Source organism: Mus musculus, chromosome 2, assembly GCF_000001635.26.
Source record: "Mus musculus strain C57BL/6J chromosome 2, GRCm38.p6 C57BL/6J".
NCBI classification, from domain to species: domain Eukaryota; kingdom Metazoa; phylum Chordata; class Mammalia; order Rodentia; family Muridae; genus Mus; species Mus musculus.
Genome location: NC_000068.7, coordinates 102,621,540 through 102,649,436, shown reverse-complemented (window position 1 = coordinate 102,649,436; position 27,897 = coordinate 102,621,540). Strand labels below are relative to the sequence as shown.

The following is a 27,897-nucleotide window of genomic DNA, read 5'->3' as shown; positions in this document are numbered from 1 at the left end:
CTGAGTGAATTGGGTTACAAACGTGAAGTGAGCTCTTAAAAACACAGCCATTGAGACAGTCTTCTTAAAATGCCAGGCCTCAACTGCACATCCGGGCAGAGCCCTGCCAGGGAAAGTGAGGGTGGCTGCCAAGAAAAGCAGAGGCAGGCCACAAATTGCTACCAAACCAAATGTTCTCTCTCCAATAGTGCAGAAAACATAAACTTCCCCAAGCCCCAGAGAGGCAAAGTATTTCAATCAGGATCCCAAGGAAGGTGAATCTGGCGGGAGTGACTGGTGGCCTCCCTCCTCTCACCTACCATAGTTGTCAGCTTGCCCCTTGAACTCATCTCTCTCGTGTAAGACAGTTTTGTGTTACAACAGGACAGTGCTGTGCAGTGCTGAGTCTTAAGGTCTTAGTTTACACCCAGACTGAACAACAGAAAAATCCAAAGTCAGGAGATATGCCTGACTTAAGGCCTCATTTCTAACCCCTAGAGCACATTCTAGGAGCTAATAGGATTCAATGGGTACAGCACCTCCTACCCCAACCCCAATGCGCGCGCGCCTGCGCAGTGCTCCTTGCTCTGCTCCAGCTTCGGGATCTGCTCTTTCCAGTATGGCTCCATGTCCTGTGACTCTGTCTCCAGCCTTACACCCCACCACTCTGCCTGCTGTTTTTTCCTCCCAAGCCTTACTGATTTTCCAAATATTCTGCTCTGCAAATAAGTCAGGAGTCTGCCTGAAGATCTCTGCCCATGTTCTTCTTTTCTTCTGGAATGTTCTTCCTTGCTTCCATTCCTCATTCTGGTACTTTCATCCTCAACTCAGTTTCAGGAAGGCAGGACTACTTTCCACAGTTCTTCAGATTACATAAATTCCTTCAAACCCGAACTATAGATCTTTAAAGCATGCTGCCTTTTCTTCCTTAGTACTGACAGTGTGCACTCTCTCTCTTGCTCACTCTCTGATTACATTTTTTTCATAAATCATATTTTGATCATGTTCTTTTTTCTCTCCCAACTCCCCCAATCATCCAATCTCCACGTTTTATTTTTTTCAAAAGCAAACAAAAATGTCATGTTTTGTTTTTTTCAAAAACAAAAACAAACAAAAAACAAAACCAAGACAAAAACATTAGACCAAACCAAACCAAACAAACAAACAAACATAAATCACACAAAAATATGGAGTCCATTTTGTGTTGGCTAACCACACATGGGCATTTGGCCTGCCCTGGGATATGGCTGATATACCCAGTGTTGTTACATTGGAGAAAACTGATTTTCTTCTACCAACAAGTACCAACTGTAGATAGCTTCTTGTTAGGGGTGGGAATTTATGCCCACTTTCCCTTCTCTGGGCTGGAATTTTTGTCCAGTTTGAACTTCCTCTTGATACACAGGCAGCAGAAGGAAGACTGTCACACTGTCGTGTGACTGGCGTGGCCTGAGCACCTAAGGCGTCAAAGCCCATCCCATAGAAGTACACCTCCTCCCACAAATCTACACCTACTCCAAGAAAGCCACACCTTCTAATAGTGCCACTCCCTATGGGCCTATGGGGACCATTTCTATTCAAACTACCACAGTGGCTCCTGTACTGTAAAGAAGGTTTGACGACTGTGAACTCTGACTGATTCATCTGAGGTGAGTCCCTTTTAATAAGTCCAGCATACACCACTCTTGTCCCACCCTACTTCTTCACAGAGAGGAATGTGTTTTTAGAATCTCTGTAAGCCCTGGCTCTTTGTCTCAGGAATTTGTCCAGATGACTCTTACCTCCTAAGACTCTTTGACCCTTGACCTCTTGGGTTTGTCATCCTTTCTCATGATTGACCCTACTCTAAGCTTACTTCCATATGTTCAGACCTCAACTGCATTCTAAAATTTCCTTTCCTCTGAACAGCCACTCCCCCACCCCCCAACGCACACACACACACACAAACACACACATCCTTTTTACACTTCTCATAAATGGCTTCTTGAATTCCAGTCTTTTCCTCCTGGGGAATAGAAACAAAACAACCACTGCTTTAATAGCAGATAATATTTTTAGAGTGCAGTAGGCCGGGTACTGGTCACATCCTTAGCCCTTGGAAGCATTGTCTCACTCACTTAAAATCATGTCAGTCCCATTGCAGATGAGATGCTAGTGTGGGCTACACAGAGACTGTGTCTTACTCGGGGTCTCATCATGTAAATGACAGAGCTGGAACTTGAGCTCAGGCTGGGTCTTCCAGTTCATAAATGCCTTTCTAGAACATAGCCTTTGTCTTTTTCCTCCTCTAACAAAGGAAATGACTGCATATAAGGTACAAGAAGCACATTGCTGGGGGAGACGGCCCTGTGACTGAAGTGCTTGCCTTGGAAGTACAGGGACCTGAGTTCAGATAGCAGAGCCCACCTTAAGAGCTGAGCCCAGTGTTGTATGCTGGGGAGGCTGAGACAGAAGGATCCCTGGAGCTCACAGGCCAGCTATTCTTGCTGCAGTGTGATCTCCAGATTTAGTCAGAAACTGTATCAAAATACAAGATGAAGGAGTTGGGAATGATGGCACATGCTTCTAACCCAGCATTCCAGAGACAGAGGTAGAAGGATCTCTCTGGGTCTGAGGCCAGGTTAATCTATAGAACTAGTTTCAGAAATGTCTTGGAAAGAAAAAGATCATAATGGAAGAAAATAGCCAATGCCAATGTTTGTAATGACAGGAGATGCAGAGTGATATTGCTTGTATCTTCATCCACCGTGGTCACAGAATGACCTTTCATGTTAACCTCATTCTTGGATGTGATTTATTTTTTAAATGGTAACACTACAGCCTTGCCAATAAAGCCCTATACACAAAAACCTAGCCAATAGAATATTTAATAGAAGGGATTCCACATGTATATATGAACCAGAAATAAGACTGTGAGATGGCTCAATACATGAAGGCACTTTCTGCTAACCTAAATTCAATTCTTGGAATCCACATGATGGAAGAAAAGAACTGACTCCCACAAGTTGTCCTCTAACCTTCAGATGGACGTCACAGCATGTGTGCACTTGAGCAGCACATGCAGACACATGCACACACACCCAATAATAAGTAATAAATAGATGCTTTACTTGTTTAAAAAACAAGGAACTACTGCAAAAAACATGAGGACCAAACTATTGTAGATAAAACTGGGATATCTTGGTCTCTTCCTACAATATCCTGAGTCAAGAGCCACCTCCTGAGTACTAGCATTCCATCATGTGTCATGACTTTATTCTATGCCAACTTAAGAGAAGTACAACTATGCTGCAGAGTTCTTTGCCCTATGTGGGTCTATATAATAGCAGACATAAGAGAAACAGGGGCTTTGGAAAGAAGGACATGACTATCTTCATACTGGGAAAGTTGATACAGTCCAAGTGACACTGCAGCAGTTCACACCCCTGTCACTGTAAGTTCATCTTGCAAGAGTGAGAAACCCAGCCCCAGATGTTCCAGGACCTATTGTAAACCTTCCACTGCCTTCTGTGAATTCTAGACCATATACGAGGGCCTGTATTCTCCAGCAGGTCAATCATCATAGTCAACAAAAGACAGAAGGTTCTCATTTGCCTTTGTAAAATTCAATTATGTCTTTATTCTGCCAAATTCATATCATTTTCCTTCCCAAGTGCTGACCCAATTGATTTGGATCCATCATCAGGAGCAAAGGTGATGGTCTTGCACATACATCTCAGCAGTGACCAATATTGCATAGGGCCATCAAAAACCCTTATTCTAGATGACTCTTAAAGAGTTCTGGTTCTTTAAAAAAAAAAAGCCTCAGATTGATGGAGACTCCAAATTTCCAGATTGGAGGAAACCTCTCAGCCTTAGAGTTCTATTGGAGAATTCTACACCAGAAACTGAGAATATTTCAGCAGCAGCCAAATATGGCCAACAGATAGGCTTGTATCGGAGTCTTACATCCTGACTTGGGTCATAGTGTTGTGAATGCAGAGACAGCTGTCACCTTGAAGAGGGTAAGAGATAATTTATTTTAAGTCAAGTCTGAGTGATTATGGATGGGTACATGGACATGTTCCTTTGTGGAAATAATTAGAAGATACTTTACTACTTATAGAACAAGAAAGTCATAAATCCAGAGACTTCCCGAATACGTTGATGGGTGTCACCAGTAGGTGAGTCATGGCAAAGCAGGGAAAGTCTGCTAGAGGTTTCAGAGGCCATCTGGTGACATTCTTAGCTTTTGGATTAGTAGACGATGGTTGCTTGCTAAAAATACATTTTAAAGGTTCTGTTTGTCACAAAGATGTTAGGTCAGACACAGAGGTGGGTCATAAATGGCTTTCAAAGGGATTAAAAATAGCCCAAGATCATTGGCTTTGTCCTGTAACAGTTTAACTCTGTAGTTGTCATTTTCACTCATTTGGCCTTGGAGAATATTTAATTAATATCTTTCCTTTTTTTCTGGAAGCTTCAGTTTGTGCTGTGAATGAGTACTTATGCCCACAAGATCAGTGCTAGGCAGAGAGATCTCTTACCCACTCTTACCTCAGGTGAAACCATTCTCCAATTTCCAATATAATCTAAACCGTGTGAGAATAAATGGGTCTTCTTTTTAAGTTGCCAAATATTGGTTAACTTGTAGTAAGTAATTAATATGTTTCCCTTTAATTAAGCCATGAGGATGAGGAGAAGGACTGTGTGAAGGGAGGAGGAAATGATTCATGGGAAGTCCCAGGAAGATATGATAAAATAGAAAGTAGATGCCATTCTCTTCTGGCTCAGAGAAATGTTTAGATACACAAAGGTGAGGCAGAGAACATGACTACAAATGTATCTTAGGGCTAAAGTCATCTATGTTAAAGTTCTCTGACACAGGTAGAAGGAGAATAAGGTTCCTGGTAGATGGAGAGGAAGCTAATGTCTTCCAGGATAGTCTGTAACAGGTCTGGGTTTTCCCCTCTTGTATGGAACAGAAAAGACTTAGAAGGCCCCACAAACTTCCAAAGTGAGAAGAGGATGTCACTAGGAATGTGGCCAGGCAGTCTCTACAGAAGCTGTCACTGTGGCCAGGAAGGTGAGTTACCCAGATCAAGGTCAAATAATAGTTAACAGCAGATCTAGGAATGCCAGTCCCCACAAGGGCTGAGGAGAAGCTGAATCACCAAGATGCCATTCTCAAGAAGATGCCAAGAAGAATCACAGAGCCACATGGAAACCAAACAGACCCTACACTAAATATTAGGAAAACACCAGAGAATTGGAAAGACCCACCACACACACCCAAGAACCAGCATGAAGTCAGGAGTTCCCCCATTGTCTCAATACTCAGGGATGCAAGCCTCTAAGACACTATCTGTGGGCAAGAAAACTTGTGATGAAAAAAGACAGGAAACCATCACAAGTGTTAGCCCCAAGAGAAGACATACTAGTAGGATCAGAGAAGGTACTTGTCAGATTGAGTTTGCTTTTTCCTCCATTCTAATGGGAAGTGATAGGGATCTTTCAAGGATACTCACATACATTGTAAGAAACCTCAAAGTCTTGGGTTCTTGGCAGGTCAATCCTGGTATAAGAAAACATGTGATTCTAACCCAACTGCTTGGGAAACATAGACCTATGGAGGCACAGTATGTAGTGGTACTCCCTGCCAAGCATGATGATTTGAGTTTTATCCCAGGGCCCCCATGGTGAGAGGAGAAAACTCACCCTGAAACTTCTCTCCTGACTTCCACACTTGCATGGTGACACACACACACACACACACACACACACACACACACACACACACACACCTGTAATAAAAATGTCTAAAGATTTATGGGGGTTCAAGGCAGTTTGGAACACAGAATCAGGGAGACACTTGGAATTAGCTACTTTACATTAAACACTTGTTGCTGTAACCTGAGAGAAATAATTGAAAATAAGGAAGATTCTTTTTGATCACGGTCTCAGAGGTTTCACTTCATTATAATGGAGTTGAATGAGAAAAGATAGCAGTTTGCATCATAGCTGCTAGGAAGCAGAGAGAAAATGCCTGCATTGGCTGGCTTTCTGCATCTTCCCCTTTATTCCACCTAAGCTAATAGGCTACAGTGTGGGAAACTTCCCACATTCAGGGTATGTCTTCTCTACTTAAACAATCCTCCCAGGAACCAGCCTCACTGACACATAGAGCTGTGCTTTACCAATCTAAACACCTCTCAATCCAAATGAGATTGCAGTCAAGATTAACCAGCACATCACTCATAACTTGCTTCCTATGTGTTATCTGACCTGCCTGTCCTATGACCCTCCAAGCTCCAATGACTGGTATTATAAAGACAGCACTTGACAGACACATTGGAAAATTATACCCCTTGGCTCTATGTTAAAAGGCCCTCACCTAACCCAAATCCATATAACTCATGCAAAAGGGAGAGCAGCACTTTGTTTTGTAGGTCAGGGAGCAGACCTTGTTTTATTGAAATGTGTACAGAAGATTGGAAAGGGAAAGGATCAGACAATCTTGTGACAATTTACACAGGGTGCCACACCCAATCTCCTTTGCCCTGGGCTAGTCTAAGTTGTTTGTTCTTTGGAACTTTGACAGAAGCCAGGTGCAGCCCAGGCCTCCCCAAATCAACCTTCTCAACCCAAACTGATTGACAGTCACATCACTCTGAGTGGAGCAGGAGCAAGAGGTTCTCCTTCTAGTCACATGGTCTTCTTTGAAGAAATCCAGTTGTTGCAAGACCTGGCATCTTTTAGATGATTCCCAAGCAGTCAGGGAGACAGTTCCCTGATGAAGTAAACTCTGTTCACCCTCTATTGAGATAAGTCCCTGAAACCAGGAGCCTTTCAGTAGCCAAGATGGTGGGCAAAATTACACTTCAGGCCCGCATTGTTCTATACAACATATGTACAGACGGATGCTAGGAAAAGGCTTCTCAGTGGCCTTGTGGCTGGTTCATTTCATGTTTCTCTCAATCCAGTCTTTGAACGGCAACACCTTTGTGAAGGCTGTGGATAGGCCATTGCTACATGTCTTGTCATAGCTCCAGCTGACCAGCCCCACCAAATGCCAGCGTGGCTCGGGGGATGCTCGGCCTGGGAAGGACAAAGCAGCGATGCCCCCTGTCTCTGCAGTGCAGATGTCAGAAGGGGTACTGGGATCTTTGCTGGCACAGAACATGTTGTCAGTGACACTAACTGGAATGCCATGGTCTTCATGCTGTTCCTCACAAAGCATTGGGTCTACCACTCTGACCATTCCATAATGTAAGGTATCATTCTTAAAGCCAGGGCTCCTCACATCTGCCAGGATGTTCCAGCCAGCCACAGTGATGTGGGATTCCTGGAAAGAGGTGCTGAGGTCCCGAGTGGTAGCCAGGCAGATGGGTTGGACACGGGTACTGATGCGAGCTTTGTCTAGGAGCTTCAGAACAGCGATGTCAGTGTCAAGCAGGATAGGGTCATAGTTGGGGTGCAGAATGATAGCAGAAACCTACAAATGCAAGGAAGAGATACCAGTGGTAAACAGTCAGCTCCGGTATGGACAAGAAGAGGCCAGCTAGGGGTCAAATTATTGAGGGAAACTGTCTAAGTTACAATTTTTTTGTAGCTTTGCTCAAGTAATCATAGAAAGTAATTGCTGTATTTTCATAGCTGTCAATTCAAATACCTACTGGGGCCAAGAAGGGGATATTAACTAAGTAGAATCCTCAGGTAAGGTCATAAAAGTGGGTGTTCACATTCCATCTAAAATAGGCAGATGATATTTTGTACACCACTGTACAGAGATATGACAAGCATTCTGACTTTACCAGAAAATGGACTCTAAGTCTTTCTCAGAAATACCTCAACTATTTAATGTCTAATCAATTAATTAAGAACGGATAGGTTAATTAGCAGGATCCAAGCTTCAACCCTACAAGATACTGGTTTATAATCTCTAGCCCATTGTGAGCATTTCATGTACTTTTAAGGATGTATAAGAAGAATGAATAGACAGGTGGGAAGAAGAATAGGGTAGGATATACAGATTGACAGATGAATGGAAGGAGGGTACAGAACAGATGAAAACTATATTATAGTCAGATGTATCTTGGATAAAACATGTCTTCAAAGCCTACTTGTGATAAATTCCCAAATCCAAATATAATAGACAATTACTTCTCTTTTTTTATTCAAGAAACAGCCATCAGTCTCTCTTGATGCTTCATCAATGTTTACTACACTGTAATTTACAGTACACACTAATAGATAAAGTAATGTACATTTGAACATAAGGTGAATGACTTTTGAGGACTACAATAATAGCTGATACTTAGCTTCATGTTATTTTCAAAACAAACAGAGGTGTGGAGGACCCCTGCATGGATTACTAACTTTCCCTATTAGAGTCAGTTAATATGAAAATCTGAGGACCTGTCGCATATCAGGCATAGGGCTGTATACTGACACGCTAGGCCCTGTTTTTCTGCTCTCATATCTGGTTAAGTCAAGTTTCCATGAGAGCCCATCCTCACCCGTAAATTCTGGATGCTCTTCTCATCCCGATCATCGTCCCTGTAGAATTTTCCCAAGACAACCTTGAGGTCTGCTGTCTTGATGATGGTGGCCTTCCCCAGCTCAGTCACACAGTGGGCAGCCACAACCACAGTCCGTTCATTCACCAGGGCACCACTGCAGACCAAGAACCATGCACCTTTGTGCAGACCACCATCGTGTACACCACTGGTCCTCCGGTAGATGGCTGCCTGCCATGGCCAGCGGGTGCCTTGGGTCTTTGGAGAAGGAGTGCTCTCGATTTTTCCACAGACTGTGGAGAAAACGTCAGTTTGATAGGATCAAGTCTGACCATTACTATCTGAACTCAACCAAGACAGTACAAGTCTGAAAGGGAGGAGCCACTAAGAAAATTTGTTTTCTTTTCCCCATTTTGGTTTATTTTAATGTATGTCCTGTATTCGTAGACAGGTTTATGTGTGTACTCAGGTGTGTGCTAGCACACAGATACATGTGTCATATGTGTGTGAAGGTCAGTAGTGAATGCCAGGTATTAATAACTTTCTTGATTTCTCTTCACATTATTTATTGAGACAGGGTCTCTCACTGACCCTGGAGCTTAGCAATTTGGCTGAACTGACAAACCAGAAAACCCTAGAGATCCTTCTGTCTCTGCCACTCAGGGATCACAGATACATGCCCCTATGCCCTGCCAAACTCATAACCCTCGAACTTGTACAGCAAGTCCTTACCTGCCAGGCTATCTCCTTAGCACCCCTCCCTTTGATATTAATTAGCTACCTTACATGTCATTGGCTATAAAATCCAGAGTTAGAAGTGGAGGGTTTGTAATTCAGTGAAACAATAGGACTTTGAAGAAATTGCCTAGCCCCTTAGAATCTTGGCTTCTTTGTCTAGAAAATGTACAGGGAAATAGTAATGACTTTAGGGGCTTTTTGAGTGGCCTGATGCAACAGACAAAAATCCCATGACTGTTTCCATAAGCACGGCCACAACAAACTATTGCCACACTATTCCCTACTCTCAAAGAGGATGAGAATAGGTAAGAATGTGCAAGCCTCTAATCCAGTACTTCCAAATACTATCTCATGTTGCCTACTATCACATCATTATTTAATTCATGTCAGTTAATGAATTCATTGGAGACTGAGTGTGAAAATGGAGCCTTGACAAGGTTGTGAAGATAACATAGATGAAGTCCTCTCACCGTTTTAGCTTTATCCCCACTGGGGATCAAGGGTCTTTTCTTTTTCTAGATATGATGAATGATGAACAAGAAACAATTCCTCTAAGATCTTATGAGTCAATTTCTTCTGGATAATAAGTTTAAGCCAAAAGGAGGGAGCTTGAACTGTGGAATTCCAAAGGTCACTAAACTAGGGGGATCGATCGATGGGAGAAAATCCCCTTGCTCAATTAAGCTTTCTATAAAAGCCTTCCACAATATTAACAGCAGTTCACAAGTGACCGTGGAAAAGGAAAGAGGCTCAAACTCAAAGATGAGCCTTGACTCACTTGGGATACAGGACGGGGCCCGCCCACTCCACTTCCCAGTTCTCAGGCATGTCCTCCTGCTGCTTCCCAGGCGGCGGTAGAAGGGCGAGATGCACTCATACTGGACTTGGGTGTGCAGATGTTGGTATCCAGGGGGCAGGTCTCCAAATGGAAGGGCTGGCTTTTTGGTAGAGGCATCCTGCAATTTCTGCTTGCTGAAAGCCGTGGAATAAAGCTGATGTAATGGTGTCTCCCTGGATCAAGGCACACAAGGCCAGGGAAAGAACAAAAGCAAGACTTTAGCATCCAGTTCCCATGATGATGTTGGTTATAGGAAAGAAAAATACCTCCCATTTCCACTTTCTCTCCCTGTCCTTTCCTCCTGTCTTTGTCCACTCATGTTCTCTTTCTTTTTTCTCTGGTTTCTTTTCCTCCTTTTTCTCCCTCTATCCACCCCCTCCTTCCCTCTCCTCCTCGCTGTCTCTCTCCTTTTGCTACTGAATAAATTTTCTTTATGTCACTCAATATTGTAGTCCTTTGCTCCTGGCATTCTTCCAAGTACCTAGAATTTTAAACCAAACCGAATAAAGTCTGACATAATATTATGATTCAAATGTACTCTTTGTGTAGACACACACTAAGGGGGAAGAGGAGAGGAGAGGAGAGGAGAGGAGAGGAGAGGAGAGGAGAGGAGAGGAGAGGAGAGGAGAGGAGAGGAGAGGAGAGGAAAAGGAGAGAGAGAAGAGAGAGAAGAGAGAGAGAGAACATTTAATGCAAAAATAAACAGGAAGAGGAGTTAATTTGAATGAGAGAAAGCCAGGCACATTCTTCTCTCTGAACATTACCATAATGGGGCAATATTAGGAATTTGAACTAAACTGTGTTGATACAGTAGCTTGATTTGCCAATTAGAAAACGTAATTAGTTCACCTCAGAGACTAGAACTTTCTCCCAGGCAACACTGCTTGGGAGAAATACAAAAATTTGTGTGTAAATGGGAAAAGGGGCATTAAATGAGCTTGAGGTTGAGCCCCTTAGAGACTATCTGTCGGGAGAGACACATCCTACAGCTTGTGATTGCTTTACATCGGTACATAATGACTGTCAGGCGGCAGACTGGAGTTCCTCCAGGAATTGATGTCTTCATCCCCACGTAATAACGAATGGGGAAATGAAACCTAGAGAGGCACTTGTGGGGGAGGGGTGCTTTGGGGCACAGTAAAGGAAGATGGCACCCAAGATAGTATTTCCACCCTAGTATCTCTATCATATCAATTTCATGTTGTTTAAGATGAAATCTATTTCTTGTATCTTGCTATGGTGTTTGGCTCAGGAAAAATTCAGTCCACAGTGATTTCATTCAACAGATATTTAGGCTCTGTCTATAGCTAGGTCTAGGAGCTTCTGAATGTACAACCTGCTTGCTTTTTGGTCACTGAAGTTGATATTTGTTTCAGAGAGCTACAGCTGACCTTCCAGAAAGACCCTTCAACTAGACTTTAGGCTTGCTTTCTCGATTGCAGGAGTCACCTAGTGCCTTCTCCCACTAAAACTGCTACAACAGTAGGAATCGCTATTGTCTCTTTGTTTAGCTCAGGATTCCTGCGCAGGTGACAACACTTAAACAGGGAGAGCATTGCACTTAGTGGCTAGCCCACTCCAGGGAAGCCACCAAGGCAGAGAGGAGACAGAGTCTGTGTTCTACTGCCATTGTTCCCAAGGGAGAAAGGCAAATGTGGATGAGAACCTGAGCAGGGGTGAGTGTGGTTAGCGACCTTCACTGAAGGACAATCCAAGTCAGTTCTGCTTTAGACTTGACATCTTGTTCTGGAAATCACTTAACTCCTTAGAACCTCAGTTTCCACATATGCAAGGATATGTTAATAAGATGCAAATAATAATAAAAATACCCAGCTTCTATGGTTACGGTGAGAACTAAGTAAACTAATCTATGTAAAGTGACAGGAGCAACAGCTGGCACACAGCCTCAGTGTCATCTGTCAGTATGGTTTTGATCCTTACAGCAGTCCTAGGGGAACCATTATTAATTACCCCTGTTTTTCAAAAAAGAAGATGAAGGCCCATTTAACTTCAGGAAATTGTTTAAACATAACTAGGATTAAAGAGAGGCAGAAGCAGGCTTTTAGTCCTTGACTGTTAATACAGTTTACTCATTCAAGAACTATTTACTGAATGGTGTCTATGTGGCAGACATGGTGGCAGAGAAAAGAGAGGAGGAGGGGGGAGGAGGAGGGGGAGGAGGAGGAGAGGGAGGAGGAGGATGAGGAAGAGGAGGAGGAAGAGGAGGAGGAGGAAGAGGAGGAGAAGACAGGGATGACAAAATGAAATCAGAATCATGGTGAAGGCCATAGAATACCAGGTAATGGAAACAGCCTGATGTGGTTTCAGGACACATGTGATGTTACTAGTTTTATTTCAAATGATAGCTGGGGGCTGGGGGGGGGCTGAAGATGTAGTAGTAGAGTATTTATCTAGCATAAAAGAACAGTCAGAGATGATCTCTCTGCTAGGTGAAAAAGCAGAGAACTGAAGGTTGGCAGAGGGGTAAGCCCCTGTGAGATCCAGTAGAAACAGTTGCCAGACTGAAGGAGCCACAGGGTTAACTTTTCTCAAACAGAATTATGCTTGGTCTGGGTAGAAGGAAACCTAAGAGATCTGCGCACCCGCAGTGAAGTGGCCTCCTTTCTCACTATCAGGTAGGCCTTAGCTTTCCTCCCGAGAAGAACACCGAGTATACGCAGGAGTTCATGTCTCTCTTATTAATCCTTTATCTCTAGCTCCTGATCTCCATCAGACTGCCCCATCTGATTGGTCAGCATCAAGACCATCTTCCGAAACCCTAGCTGGCTGCATGATTTAGCAGGATTGTCATCTCCTAGAAGCTGCCATAATAAAGAAGCAGCCATTTCAGGAAGACTAAAGTATTAGAATCCAACTCCTCAAAGATCATTGGGGAAGCCTTGCTTCTTCTCACCAACCATCTGCTTTCCCACGATCCAATAAAACTTGTACTTCTTCCAATAGTAGCTTCCTCTTAGCCAAAAGCAGCTGGCTAATGAGCCTCCATCTAACAAGCCCCATTCTTTCATGACCAGTTAGCACTAAATGTCCCTTAGAAATGCCAGGCTCTCTTTGGCCAAATGCAAGTGGAGAAGGGAAATAGCCATTCGCCTTGAAAAAGGAGTTCAGGTGCTTGGCCTCACCTTGACTGAACCTGCATCGAAAGGACTCTCCTTCTCACCAGGTCTGAGATCTTCGGTTCCCGGCAGGCTAGAAACAGATAAGCCAAGCTGTGTGATGCTTTTCCGACCTTACTGGTCACATCACGACACCCAGAATAACACCTGACTCCCACCCTTCCAGACACCATGCAATCATTCACAGGTCTCTGGGGCTGCATGGGTTAGAAAAGCTTCAACAGCGTACTTAGCAAGATGGCAGCTGCTTTTCCCCTGGGAGCTGCTACTATAGAACTCAGCTGTCTCCTCTGAAAAACTGTTCTTCTGAGGAGACTTGGGACAGTGGCAGTTAATAGATTAGGGCCATCTGTTCATGGGAATGGTGTCAGCAAACTAGATCATAGTGGAATAAAACTCAAAGTGAAGGCTCCAAAATAGAGCCCACAGAGGGAATTAGGGAGTCCTTGTTTCAAACCAGACGGCAGTGCCAATTATAAATAAGTCTTGAGTAACCAGTCATTCCTTGTCCTGTCTCTGCAATGAAGGTCCCTAGCAGTCACCAGAGGACAACTCAGAGCCCAGTTTCAATTCACTGAAATCTTTCTTTTTTTCTTCCAGGGAAAACGAATCCTTCCCATCTCTCTTTCCCAATCTAGCAGCCAACATTTGTCTAATTAGCAACTTAGAGTACTTTGGTTGTATTAATTTGTAAGAGGAAAGTTGACAAAAAACCCTCCAAGGACATATGCAACACCGTTCCCATACTTAATGAAATAAAACCTCAGGCCTTGTGCTGGGAGGAGGAAAGTAGCTTCTGGCAAAAGTCTAAAGTGATTTCTCCCTTTCACATTGATCCTTTTTTCTCTTTCATTCCTTTCCCCGTGGTTCAGGTTGTTGACAAACACCCAGCAGAGAGGGTGATGGGTAGGGGCAATGGTCTTGACAATCTAGGACATGAGCACACACTTCTTCTCAGTAAAGAAGGCATCTATCTGAAACAATCAATGAATAAAGTCAGGGCAAAGCTGCATCACCACTGTGGAGGGCTCCATCTCCCGACACAACAGTCTAGGGGTTTCTGCTTCCAACCTATATTTTAAATGTCACTTCCTAGATGGCTTGCCTTGAGCTTCCCATAGACAGATGCTTCCACTTTAGTCTATACCCACTTTTTTTCTCCTGTCTTTCATCTGAAATATTATCTCAGCTCCTCCTAGCATCCTTAAATCCCTCCTGACTGCAACCAACCCTACCCACATCACACTATCACCTCTATTTTGGGAATGCTGCAACCTCTGTTTTCCAAACTACTTATTCATCTGTTTGAAGGTTTGCTGTGTTTGGCTTTATCCATCTACATCTGTAGTGTCCCCTCTATGTAGGTGACCAGGGACATATGCTTATTGGCTCTTTTATTACATATATTACAAAAACAGATGTGCAAAGGCTTACAACTTCTGTCCTTGGATTTCCATATCTAAAACACAGCCTTAGCATCTTCCCCAAACTGCTCTTCTCCATCATCTTAGGTAAGATCAGAGTGAAGACTTCTTGGGACCCAGGAAACAAGACACAATGTTTTTAAATGATTGTCTCCAAGGTAGGAATTACATATGGTTTAAGGATGAGCCTACAAGAAAACAGTATTCCATGGACTTAAGGCAGGCACTGGACCTGTCAAAGAGTATGTACATCTGTAGAATCCAGAAATGTCCGTGAGTTACCTTTCATGCAGACAGGTTGCTTTCCTGACCACTCTCCATTCTGCTGGCAAGTTCGTTTCTCATTGCCACTCAGAACGTATGAGCCGTTACAAAAGAAAGACACAACCGTGCCAATTTTTACATGGCGCTCATTGAGAAGTCCAGGACCTTCTGTGATTTTCTTGTACCCATTGACTGGCCCCCCAAGGTCTGAGCAGTTTCTTTCTTCAAGTACTAGAAGTGAAAGAATAAGGGGTGAAAAAGAACTGTTAAAAGTCTGAGTCATCCAGTTTTAGAATAGATTCTTTTCACATTTCGTTGAATTAAAAATACATTGACAGAGAGCCTGCTAACAGCAGTGCTTGGAAGAGAATCCCAGAGAAAATTCATTGTGGAGAAGCATGTGGTAGGCATGTCATATGCTTGTTTCATGACTTATTCTTAAATGAAGAAATCATTCATTGGAAATACAAATAAGTTTGACACTAAATCTGGGTCCTGGATGACATTTGTTTCTTTCTTTCCCAAACTGCAGAAGTTGGGCAAGCCTGGACAAATGTAAATAAGCCACCTAGATTTCTCAATTAGTATATACTGGTTATTATTTTTTGATGGTGAAGTGTTATGTGTTTCATTTCCTAACACCTATGCAATTAACCCACACTCTACATTTTCCTGTTTAGAGTGTGTACTCAGAAAGTAGAATTGATTTGAATCAAGAACATATATGTAAAATGGATTTAAACTTTAGATTTCAACTCCAGAAAGAAAACAGTATGCTGAAACATTTAGTTTAAGAAACAACCAACCAAACAACAACAAAACAATCAGGGTACAGGGTACCAGGTAGTGCTGGAGAGATAACTCAGGAATTGAGAGCACTCTGGCTGTTCTCCCAGGGGACTGGGGTTCCCGGCATCCACATAGTAGTTCCCAACTGTCTATAACCTCTGTTCCAGGAGGATCTAACGCCCTCTTCTGGCCCTCGGGAATCAGGCAAGTAAGTGGTTCACAGACATAGATGCTGTCAAAACACCATACACACAAAATAAAATCAAACAAAACAACACTATATAATTGTAGATTTAACAGCCTTCCCCAATCTCCAAAAAAAAGCTTTTATCTGCTCATTTAACATTCATAACAAAGAAATGTCTATTCTTTCATTCCTACAGGACAGAGACAACGTTGAAATGGCATCAGAAGCTATCCAGAACATTTTAGCTATGGCCTGGATAAGTAACATAATTGTGTGAAACAGATTATGACACCGTAATGAATATAACAAGCCTAGGAAAAGACAGAGAAACTCGTGAAAAATCGAGCCTTTTATTACTGAATTTGGGACCAATGGCTCTATTAGTTTCCCTTGTTTCTTTCTCTTTTAATATTTATTTATGTGTATGTACATTTTGTTTGCATATATGTGTGTGCTACGTGTGTGCTTTGTGCTTACAAAGGTCAGAAGAAGGGAATCAAATTCCTTGAACTAAATTGTTGAGAGCCACCCATAGAACCTTGGTTCTCTACAATATCAGCAAGTGAACCATCTCTCCAGCACTTATCCCTGATTTCTTTCCTGTCATTTCTTCCAAGGCACAGGCTCACTCTCTGGAACAGTCCCCAAATAAAGCAATCGCACATTCAACAGGCCTTGTTTCCGATAACTGCCCCAATCACCTTTCCAGCAACTTATTTACTTGCTCTCAGACCAGAAGAGAATTTCTATTTGGATAATACCTCTAAATTATCCAAAATCAAAAATGAATAAATATTGTTTCTATATGCCACTTGAGAAGACTTCTAGAACCATCCAAATGAGTGGCTTGACTTTTCTTGAAAACTATCGACGGGCCATATGGTAATAGATCAGTCATAGTCTGTGTGCCTTGGGGTTATGTAATACAATCAACTCCTCTTGTGAGCAAACCCTAAGCTCCTATTTTAAGTGTAAGGAAAGGGACCTCACTGAGCAAGCTGTTCAAAAATCTTGAGATGCCAGAACAAGGAAGTGCAGTTTTAACATCTCAAGTGGACTCAGAAAACCCCAGTGCTGTGTTTTGGGAATGACACCGGTGTGGGAGAAACAGCAGAGGAAGCAGCACGTGAAGCTACCTTCACCCAGTACTGATGCTTCAGTTCTGAACACACAGCCAAAAGTCCACTGCTGGGGCCTGGGGACTATAATGAAAGGCAGAGTATCCCACATACATGTTTAAAACTGTGAAATTAGTCATAACATTAAAAACTGGGAGAGCTAAAGTCGAGTTACTGGCCTTTCAAATGATTCAGGACTGAAATGCTTAGATCTATGCTTCCATATAATAACAATCGATTGGAGCCCAGAGTTGATAAGCACTGCTTTGCCTACATGGGACAGTTAGTTCTTCACTTAGCCATGGCCCCTCCCAACTAGACTGCCTAGCTGTGGCTTTTACCTAAATCTGTGCCCAATTAGTCAATGTAAGAGCTGAAGTTGGAGTATTTATAAGTGTTGTTCTTCATCTATTTTGAGCTTTGTTTATGGCCAAGAGAGACAGGAGGGATTTAATGCTAGTCCCGAAATACAGAGAATTAAAAATCTCAACTGTAGTCACATCAGCTTCAGCAAAAGGTAAAAAAATCCTTTCTGCTGATGGTTTGGATAGGTAAGCCTGAGAGCTTGTCCTCTTTCCTTGGAGAAGGCACTTTCACGGTATAATAGATCCTCACATCCTCATTTTTCATGGGATGGGCCCTCAGGGTGTGTACATCTGCTACATTTGCTGTGGGTTTGAACACTGAACTTTTAGAGAAAATAAAGATTTATAATTTTGAAGTCATTTGTGTCTCTCACTGGGAAAGTTTTAAAATAAGAATGAAAGAGAAGCTGATTTGGAATATATCACCAACTCTACCCAGGATTCGAGGATATGGCTCTATTACCACAATTCTTCAGTGTATATGTCTTACCAAATGACATATGTCAAATCAGATCATATGTAAAATTTTCATATAGCACATCTTATTTCTGAACTAAGAAAATCCACAGGTGCCTGAGCAGCTGAAACTTGGTGAGACCTTAGGATGGAAAATTCTGAGAACACTTAGTGGACTTAAGTCATTCTATCTATAATGTCACCAGGATGAAGCTAAGCATACTTCTAAGTGATGATTCAATGGAGTGAATGCCTGTGTCTCCCTCAAAAACCTTCTGTAGAAATCCTAACTACTCCCATAGTATAGCATTCAAAGGTAGAATGCTTGGGAAGTAATTAGATCATGAGGATAGAACCCTTATGAGTGATATTACTGACTCTGTGAAATGGAACCCAGAGAGTTTTCTCCCCTGCCTTCCTTCATGTAAAGGGACAGCAAGATTGCAACACCTATAAATTAAGAAGTAGGTCTTCGCTAGACGTTAGTCAAGTCATGTAATGCTAGTGTCTTCATCTTGGACTTCCTAGCCTCTATGACTATGAGAAATAAACATTAATCATTCAGTGTATGTCATTCCATTGTAGCAGGCACAACTGACCAAGAGGGAAGGCAAGACCATGTAACTGAAAATCAAAAGAAACACAGACCAAAGAAGGAGAGTCATAAAGCTCTAGGTAATGTTGTTTTCTGATACCACTTTAAAACATATCTATGCCAAATATCCTCAAGGAAACCAAGGACAAGATGGATAACTTTAGCAGAAAACTATAAGCCTTAAAATATAACCACAGGAAAAGTCTAAAATGGAAAAGTACAACGATGAAATAAAAAATTCAGTGGATAATTTAATAGGAAATCCAATGAGGCTGACGAGTACTAATAAGCTGAAAGAATACTTACAAGAATCATAAGGAAGCTTAAATGGTCAAAAAGATGAAAATGGATAGGAAAATAAATGTGTATAGGAAAATAAATAAATATGTATGTAAATTTATGTCCCTGCATGAGAGGAAAGGGAGACTGGAACAGAAGCAATGATGGGCTTCCAAACTCAAGTAGACCCAGACTTCTGGGGTACCGCATGCAGTGTTTCTACTTTCATAGTTTTAATCCTGCATACTGAAACCTTAAATTTTCACCCCTATATCAAACATCACCTGGACATTGTCTCTTCTCTCCCATTCCCTGTATTTTCCAAAGCTGAACACCTGCTTATGATGCTTTTGAAGAGAAAAGACTTAGTCTCTCCACTGTTGTTTCTCCTCGTTTAGACATCCCCCGGTAGGTATACAGACCATTGCATCTCATCACAGGTCCTTCCCACAGGCTTCAAAGCAATCTCCAATCCTCTGTGTGCTCTCTTTTTAGAAACCTTTGTATTTCCGCAATTGGACAGATTCATGAGTCTTTTCTGTTTGATTTTTTTTTCAAGGGCTTCATGTCTCATTTCACCTCAGAGGTGCAGATATTTCAGACAAAGCCAATAGAGAATTTAAAATATCTCTATCTCTGGCATAAAAGAGCTAGAAGCCCTGCTTTGCTAAGTAGAATATCCCATGATTAATAATAAATGGCACATTGCCTTGTTCCTCTTGATACCCAGCCTAAGGACAGAAACACATTAAATTGAGCATGTCCTTATATGCTAATTCATGAACAAAACTGTCACCAGAGGGGCACTTCTCTGGAATATTGTTTCAGATGAACATTTAAAGACCGTCTATATTCTTAGTCCCTACCTCCCCCAAGAGCACTGTATGATGTGGTTTGTTATGATGCCATTTCACAGGCACACATGTTACAGCTTTGTAAGTACTCTCACATTGAATTCTACAGGAGCCCCCACAGGCTTCTTGTATCCCTGTAGCAACACAAGGGACCTGCCTTGTACTTCTCCAGATGTGTCTTGCTGCCTACAGCTGGCACCTGCATCCTTCAGCGGACTGTCCTTAAGTATGAGAACTAGCTTGTCCAACTGAAGAGAGCTGAAAATGATCGTGATTTTTGTCTCATCCTTTAATCCAACCAAAGGTTGCCAATGCGATGGGTATATCCCTTGAACTTTAATTTTCTCTTTCCAGATCCCTGTGGGATCAGGATTTGAAAACGCTCTTGACTGAGTTCTTCCCCTTCTGTTCCCTTACTGGCTGCTCCTGGGAATGCATCCTTTAACAAAAACTGAATCACAAAAGCTGATCCAGGAGAAACTATCCCAGCATTGCTGTTTTCTTAGCCCCTGGTACCAGGGCCTCTCATGCCTTCCCTTCTTGGCTCTGCAGACAGTGATGGGAGTCTAGTAAGGCAATGTCACAGGGCCATTAGCATAGCTAGGCAATGAGGAACATGGATAGGAAAATAGCGGGTAGACCCTTAGAGAAGGGCTTCAGCCTCCATAAACAATCTCATGCTTGAAGCCAGATCCATTTCAGCCAAGCTATTGTACATGAAGGGATCAGGTACCGTAGACAATGGGATTTCTCAAGATGAATAACAAAGACTTGCTTAGGATTTGCCCTGATAGCTTCATGCTGTCTACATAATGTGATCCTATACAGTCTGTGGCATGAAGAATGCCCCTGCAATGACCAATACTGAAGTCCCAATTATAGATCTGAGTGCTATATTTAAGTTGATTTAAAGTGGATACAGTTATATAGCTTTTCTCCCTTCTGTACAGTAAGAATCACTTCTGACAGCTGAGATGACCAAGGTCAGAGATCTATAAGAAGTGGACATGAAGATGACAGTATTATGCAGAATGTCATGACCTTACAGTATTGTCTCCAGGAAGAGTGGTTCTTTGCTGCACACTAATAGCACCGCTTTCTAGTGTCCTCTGAGCAATAAGTGACATAGTCTATGACAGAAAGAAGTTCATATTGGAACCGCCTCACCATTCCCTGATAGTTAGCAGGCCCTGGGGCAGAGCCCAGCCTTAGAAAGACAACCTGCCCTTTTCCCTTATATCATTATCATATGATATTCCTGTCCACAAAGGAAATATATTTTATGAATGAATCTAGAATTTTAATGTGGCACACTAATCTTCTATGAATATTTAGCATTTTCCTTTTTCTTAGACCTCCAAGCTGTAAGTTCAGATTTTTAAGGAAGCCTGGTTAAAAAGCTGCTCAAGAACAAAGAACCACTTAGTTTGTCTTCCCAAACTTCTTCATGTCGGTCTTTGAGGACTGAGAGGCTGAGCTATCACATAATACTTAATGAGTGACCCCCCTACTCATGTGCATCCTTTCAAATCATTTTTATTGTTTCAGAAATACATACATGAATATAATGCATTTTGATCAAGCCTACTCCACATTCCCTTCCCTCCAATTTCTTCCCTATTCCCTAACCCCACCACTTTTCCCTCCTAACTGTATGTGTTCTCTCTGTCTCTCTGTCTATGTCTCTCTCTGTCTCTGTCTCTCTGTCTCTGTCTCTCTGTCTCTCTGTCTCTCTGTCTCTCTGTCTCTCTGTCTCTCTGTCTCTCTGTCTCTCTGCCTCTCTCTCTCTCTCTCTCTCTCTCTCTCTCTCTCTCTCTCTCTCTCTCTCTCTCTCTCTCTCATGGTTAGTGTTGCTTGTACGTGCTTGGGTACAGGACCATCTACTGGAGCATGGGTAGCCTTTCAGGGGCTGCATCCCTGAATAAAACATTTTCCTTCCCCATCAGCCATCAATAGCGTCTCAGCTAGTGGTGGGACTTCATGAGCACTTCCCCATCCATGCTGGAATGTTGGCTGTCTCAATTTTGTGCAGGTCTTGTGCTACTGCTGTGAGTTCATATGTGCAGACAGACTTTTTTCTTTTCTTTTCAAAACAGAAATACAAGTGGTGTTGGTTCTGGCTTATTCTAAAGGCTCTTGTGTGCCCAGCCTCTCCACAGCCTCACTTAAGCACTCGCAAATAAAAAGGACTCATGGCATTCCATCAAGTTATTCTTTGTGATCTCTACCACTTATTCTTTGGGTCTGAATTTTACCAAACAAAATCTTTGTCAATGAAGTAAATCCTGCGCCAGGCCTCGTGTGATCCCAGGGACTCGGGAAACTGAGTGAGGGAACTCTGAAAGTCCCAGACTAGCCTGGACTATAGAGGAGGTTCAATGTCAGCCCAACTTAGACCCAGTCTCAAAATAAAAAACGAAAGTGGTCTGGCCATAAGGCCTAATCACAGAGTGCTTCCCAAGCACATATAAGATCTTACATTCAACCCCCAGTCCTATCAGAATAAAGAAAATCTTAGGAGTTCAATTAGATGTATAAGGGCTGTCACTGTAAGAAACTCAGTTTAACTTCTTTAAGCTAACTGACTCAACTCAACTGACAGAGAAAAAGAAGATACAACAAGTGAGGGTGTGGGAGTAAATATACTCACCTTTTTCATTAGCACCAGCTTGCCTGCGACTGATTTTTTTATTCTAAAATCACACTAAAAGATAGCACGCTAACTGGAGAATAAGTAAGGTAACCATGGGGGTTCCAGGTGAATCTGAATAAGGTATAAAGGACCTCAGCAAACTCTAGCCAACAGCAGAAGTTCACAGTAGTCTAGTAGCAACAAAGGCTCACTCCATTAGGTAAAATTGCTGGAACTGCCTTAGTACCACTTAGCCAGCTATGTGATCCGAAAGAAAGTTTCTGAATGTACAGATAGAAAGCCAAGTGAAATGGTCGAAGTTAGATGTTCTGCCCAGAATGAGTACTGAGGACTTGTCATCAGAATTCCCAGTTTTATCACATTTGTGCCATCTCTTAGCCAGGGCAGGGCAGTGGGACCAATGTATCAGGCACAAGTCCACAAGTGTAAAGGTCTGACATTGAAAAGAGGCTCAGAAACACTTTCCTATCATGGGAGCATCTATCTACCACACTGACTGGAAAATGCTAAATGGTATTTTGGATAATCTTTAAGAAGATATTAAGTCTTTTGAGAGACAATATTACCTCTCTCTACAAGTATTGCTGTGGCCTCTACTCATTCCCATGACCTTAAGAGTATGTCTATCTATCTATCTATCTATCTATCTATCTATCTATCTATCTATCTATCTACTATCTATCTATCCATCTATCTATCTATCTATCTATCTATCTATCTATCTATCTATCTACCTATCTATCTACCTACCTACCTACCTACCTACCTACCTACCTACCTACCATTTATCTGAGTGTCTGTCTGTGCACATGTGTATAGGTGTACTCATTCAAAAATAATCTCAAGTCTAATAGGTCTTTAAATCAACAATAAAGATGTTTCATGTTTTGAGTACCCTTCAAATAACAAAACCCTAAAATACATACTACTACTGACTAACATTAATCAAAAGCTTATCCAATAGTTTAGAAGCATAAGCAGATGATGATTTAATTTATTAACCATAATAATCTATCCCCTTATCAACTGACACCCAAACATCACTTTTAAACCATACAATGTCACTCCTGCCCCCTAAAACATTAATGTCCATCTTATAATACAAAATAAATTCACTTCATTTCTTAAGTCCCAATAATCTTTACAGTCTCACTGCTGTTCAGAAACTCAAAGTATTTTTTGAGACTTAATGCAACATCATAGACATACGAGCCACTGTGCAACCAAAAGGTTCTGTACTTCTAATGTTGGCATAGACTAAACATTTCCATAGAAAAGAGAAATGGAACCAGAGAAGACCAAAACCCAGCACAGCAAGAGTCGAACGCTGTAGTCTCCTGTCCAGCATCCAGGGAATAGGCTGTCCTTTATGAGCTCCAAGAGGTTTGAGAAGCCCTGGCCCTGTAGCCTTCTGTTTCCCAGCTCACATGGCCACATCATTGGCTCTCTGTCCTTCAAACTTCATCACTGGATTTTCTGGGTCTCTACAGAGAGCAGATGGTGGGGCTCCTCAGCTGCACAGTCATATAATCATGAGTGTGTGTGTGTGTGTGCATGTGTGTGTGTGTGTGTGTGTGTGTGTGTGTTAGACAGAGAGAGAAAGAGTGTGTGTGTTTGGATATAAAACACACACATGTATACACACACATATACATAGGAGAGTATATACATATAGAGAGCAGAAAGGAGTTCAAGTCGAAATAAAATAAATGTTTACACCTCTAGATAAACTTGTGGTGATTTTTGGCTAATCTCCTTACCATCTTCATCTAATTTTTATTGTTTGTATTCTACTTATTATTTTAAATTAATTATTATTCGGTCGCCTCTTCTTGATTTCCCAAATGGTCTACAGTGAATCACATTGTAATGCATGAAGAAGTATATTTGTCTTTTGGCAAATCTTAGCCATGAAATATTTGTGACAGCCTGGTTACCCACTGAGGTTGCAGTTGGTACTCATTCTCCACAAGAGTTCCTGAGCGTTGTAACAAAGGACTCAGGTCTAGCATCAATAGACATCTTTATCCTGTGTTCTCTCTGTGATGGGACCTGGGACAGAGGGTATTAGTTTCAATTCTTAGCATCCTCTTCATATCTACCCAATCTCACTCATCACCAAAAGCAAGGAAACAGCTTGTGACAGTTTGGGCTCTGTTTAGAAACGGCATTAAAGTTCTCACTGAGGCTTTGTGAATTCTGAAGCCCGACTTAACACAAAACCAACGCCGAGAGACAAGTGGATGATGGCCTCTTTTCTCTTCCACACTTTTTCTTGCTGGCTGCATGGCTGAATTTGGGGCTTCTGGACTAAAGCACATGTGTTGTACTCTCTCAAAGGTCATCACTAACCAGAAACAATGACACCAGCTGATAAAGGAGACTTCACCAAAGTCCCTTTTTATCCCTTTCCAACCAACAGAACTCTGCTTTTTCCATGGTTTCCAGCCCTCTGTGGGTGTGAAGGAGGTGCTACCCATGTGAAGTTATGCTTGGATGGCACACACTGCTATTGATTCATCTGGCAGCAATTTGGACACTGAGGCTTAATTGGCTATTTGATCTTAATCAGTATTGTCTTGGGCCTCTGGGACACTGTGTCTTTCAAACAGCACTTTCCGGTACTTGGATGGCCTATTTAAAACTGCCCATGTCCAAGAGACAGTCAACATTGACAAATTTTCAGAAAGTCTTAGTTGTTTAATTTCTTGTCCCAAGTCAACCTGTGATAGAGTAAGTGGGCCACTTACATGATCTGAGAAGCAATAGACCTGTTGCTCTATCTGCTTGGCAGAAATAGTCTTTCTTAATTTTCCCCAAATTTTAGGGACTTTTTTGAGTCATGGTCAAGATGGATATAGAACTGGGAGGATAGCTCAGTAAATAAGATGTTTGCTATGCAAGTGTGACGACCTGAGTTCGAGCCCCAGAACACACATAGAAAAGGTATGTTGCACATGCTTGTAATTAGAGCACCAGGGAGAAAGGGATTCGAGGAACCCTGGGGTTTTCCAATTAGTAACCCCAGGCAAACTGACAAAGCCAATGGAAGACACTCTCTGAACAACAAGCTAGCACCTGGGAAGATACCTACAGTTGACCTCTGACCTCCACATGTACATCTGGACATATCATATGTGCACAGACACACACACACAGACACAGACACACACACAGACACACACACACACAGACACACACACACAGACACACACACACACACACACACACACACACACACACAGATAGTAACTCTAAACTACTGGGTGAAGTATCTCCCAGTGATTAGCAGAGTCAACTCTTCGAAATATAGAAAATTTCACTATGAACATCCCTGGACAATTCTGCTGCTTAGCCTTGAGTGTGATGAGAGTTACTTTGCAAAAGGGTCCTGAGGTGCCAAGTACATTCAGTCCTTGAAGATTCTATCCAGTGTCTGACATATAAGAGGCATTCTGTACCCGGTGTCTTATATTAGCACTGGGGAATCTGAAGTGGGAAGATCTTGAGTTCAAGGCCAGCCTGGGCTCTCAGTGAGACTCTCGTTGATTAATCCTCATCACCATTACCACAGTTCTTGTTAGTGAAAGTCCTTACCAGGAAATCTACCACATGTGACCCTTTCCTCTGTACTAGGAAAGCTCTCAGGTTAAGAGTGTTGTATGGCTTTGTCAAAAGGAGGAGACACTGCACATCATATACCTCTATTTTCCCCAGTATCTAGTTTAATAGGTATCCAAAAACATTTATAATCTGTAAAGTGACGATGATTCAAGTAGCCATTGTGCTGTAATGTTGATAAAACTGAGTGAATAAAATGACGTGAAGCCCAGAGACTGGGATATATTAAGAATAGACAAGCTGAATATAGAATTGCTCACCTCTATAATCCTGGTACTTGGAAACCCAAAGCAGGACTTCTGAGAGTTATACATCAGCCTGGGATATACAATGAGTTCTAAGGCCAGCCTGGATTACAAAGTGAAATCTATCTTTTAAAAAAAGGAATTTTAAAATGTATAGGAAAACTGGGGTACTGGGGAGTTGAGGAGCTATCTCAGCCAGTTAAAGTGCCTGTCACACAGGCATACAGACCTAAGTTTGGATCCTCAGCACCCACTTACCATCTGAATATGGTAATGCACTTTGTAAACTCAGTACTTAGTGGGTGGAGACAGGCAGATCCTCAAAAGTTCACTGGCTAGTCAATCTATTCAGGCAGTGAGCTATTTCCATGACAGACCCTGTCTCAAAAATATAAAGTGGAGAGGGACTGAGAAAGACACCAGATGTTGACTTCTGGACTCCACAGGCATATTCATATGAGAACCCATGCATATACCACATGAGCATACATGCACACACATACACAAACACACTCATATAGAGAATAGAAGAGGTAGGTACAGTGCTGCATGCCTGGAATCTTAGATCTTGAAGGTTGAAGCAGGAGGACTGCAAGTTTGAGGTCAGCCCGGGTGACATAGTGAGACCCTATCTCAAGGAAAACTGTTGTTTTAGTACATGGATACCAACAAGAATACCTTGGAATTTTCAACGATGATGCTTTTACCTTTTGAAGTTGGTGAGGATCAAACAAAGAATGTTCTCAAAGGCAGGCCTTTAAGAAGGAGTTTTGTGGTCTATGTCTAGGGATGGAGTTCATCTGGGGCTGTGGTTGCAGAAATATTTGTCTCCATTTCAGGTTAATTCTTTGGTGTCCCTGCTCTCTGTAGGCACGCAGCCCATACCAGCTCTAATGGATTGTCTTTTAAACCAGGACCTGTATAAACTCTGCTCCTGAATTAAGTCCTACTCAGGGACCTCAGCTGCCAAAGCAAAAGCCAAAAGGGCCAGGATAAGGGACAGGCAGATGGACAGAGAGCCTGAGCAACCATACAGCAGATGGCCCGTCCCACATGGTCTGCTCCATTCCACATTTGTGGGAGCAGTTCGGCTACTGAGTAATTACTATGCCGTCACCTGTTTCTCTGGGATTTGGACACTGTTTGCTAACCTCTGACTAACAAACCACTCGCCCCATCACATGAACTCTCTAGAACTTTACCCTACATGAAATAAGAGACAGAGGAAGGAAGAAAGGGGCTACAGAGTAGATAGACATAACCAATGAATGATCAACAATCTATTTATGCATGTATAGAAATATCATGTAGTAGTCCATTAATTATATATTGGAGAAGAGAAGGGAGGGAAAACTGTGGCCAGGATGTATTAAATGAAAGAAGAATCTATTTTCAATAAAAAAGTTTAAAAATCTTTTAGATATATAGGCAAGAAGAATGTGATTTAAAAACAAAATGATGTTAGATTACTATAAAATGGAAAAAGGAAAGGTCTAAAGTACAGCCCATCTTCCCTTTATGTACCTAATCTTAGTAAGACCCTATCCTAATGTATCATTTACATTACTGTCATCACTCGTCATTATAAATAATGTGGAATATTTTCGTGATTCATTCACGTAACTTTATCATAAATTTTAAATGGCATTTTGGTTAAAAGGTGTTAATAATCATAATTTGGAAACAATTGCTCCTAACACTCAAATCTGTCTTACATGAATCACTAAGCTTCATCCCCACAATAACCTAGCACTATTTTTTTAGAGTTTCTAACTGGGAAAATGGAGGCTCATATATGTTAAATTACTCATTCAAGGCTGGGAAATGCAGACTCACAGTCTATCCAAAGTCATTCAC

The 27,897-nt window shown here is 42.0% G+C and overlaps 1 protein-coding gene across 2 annotated transcripts in view; it reads right to left on the bottom strand.

Moving 5' to 3' along the window:
* Window positions 1-6,395: 6,395 nt before the first annotated feature.
* The window catches only part of Pamr1 (peptidase domain containing associated with muscle regeneration 1), a 93,103-nt gene continuing 71,601 nt past the window's right edge, over window positions 6,396-27,897 (bottom strand). Inside the window, exons 7-11 of one of the 2 annotated variants that reach the window (NM_173749.4) lie at window positions 14,897-15,109; window positions 13,197-13,263; window positions 9,994-10,226; window positions 8,478-8,770; window positions 6,396-7,453 (exon numbers count right to left, since the gene is read on the bottom strand). In NM_173749.4, coding sequence (NP_776110.3) covers window positions 6,917-7,453; window positions 8,478-8,770; window positions 9,994-10,226; window positions 13,197-13,263; window positions 14,897-15,109 — 1,343 coding nt within the window. In that variant the 3' untranslated portion in view covers window positions 6,396-6,916. Of the gene's footprint in view, window positions 7,454-8,477; window positions 8,771-9,993; window positions 10,227-13,196; window positions 14,165-14,896; window positions 15,110-27,897 lie in introns of those variants that run through there. The other variant, XR_001781792.2, reaches the window with a different exon arrangement.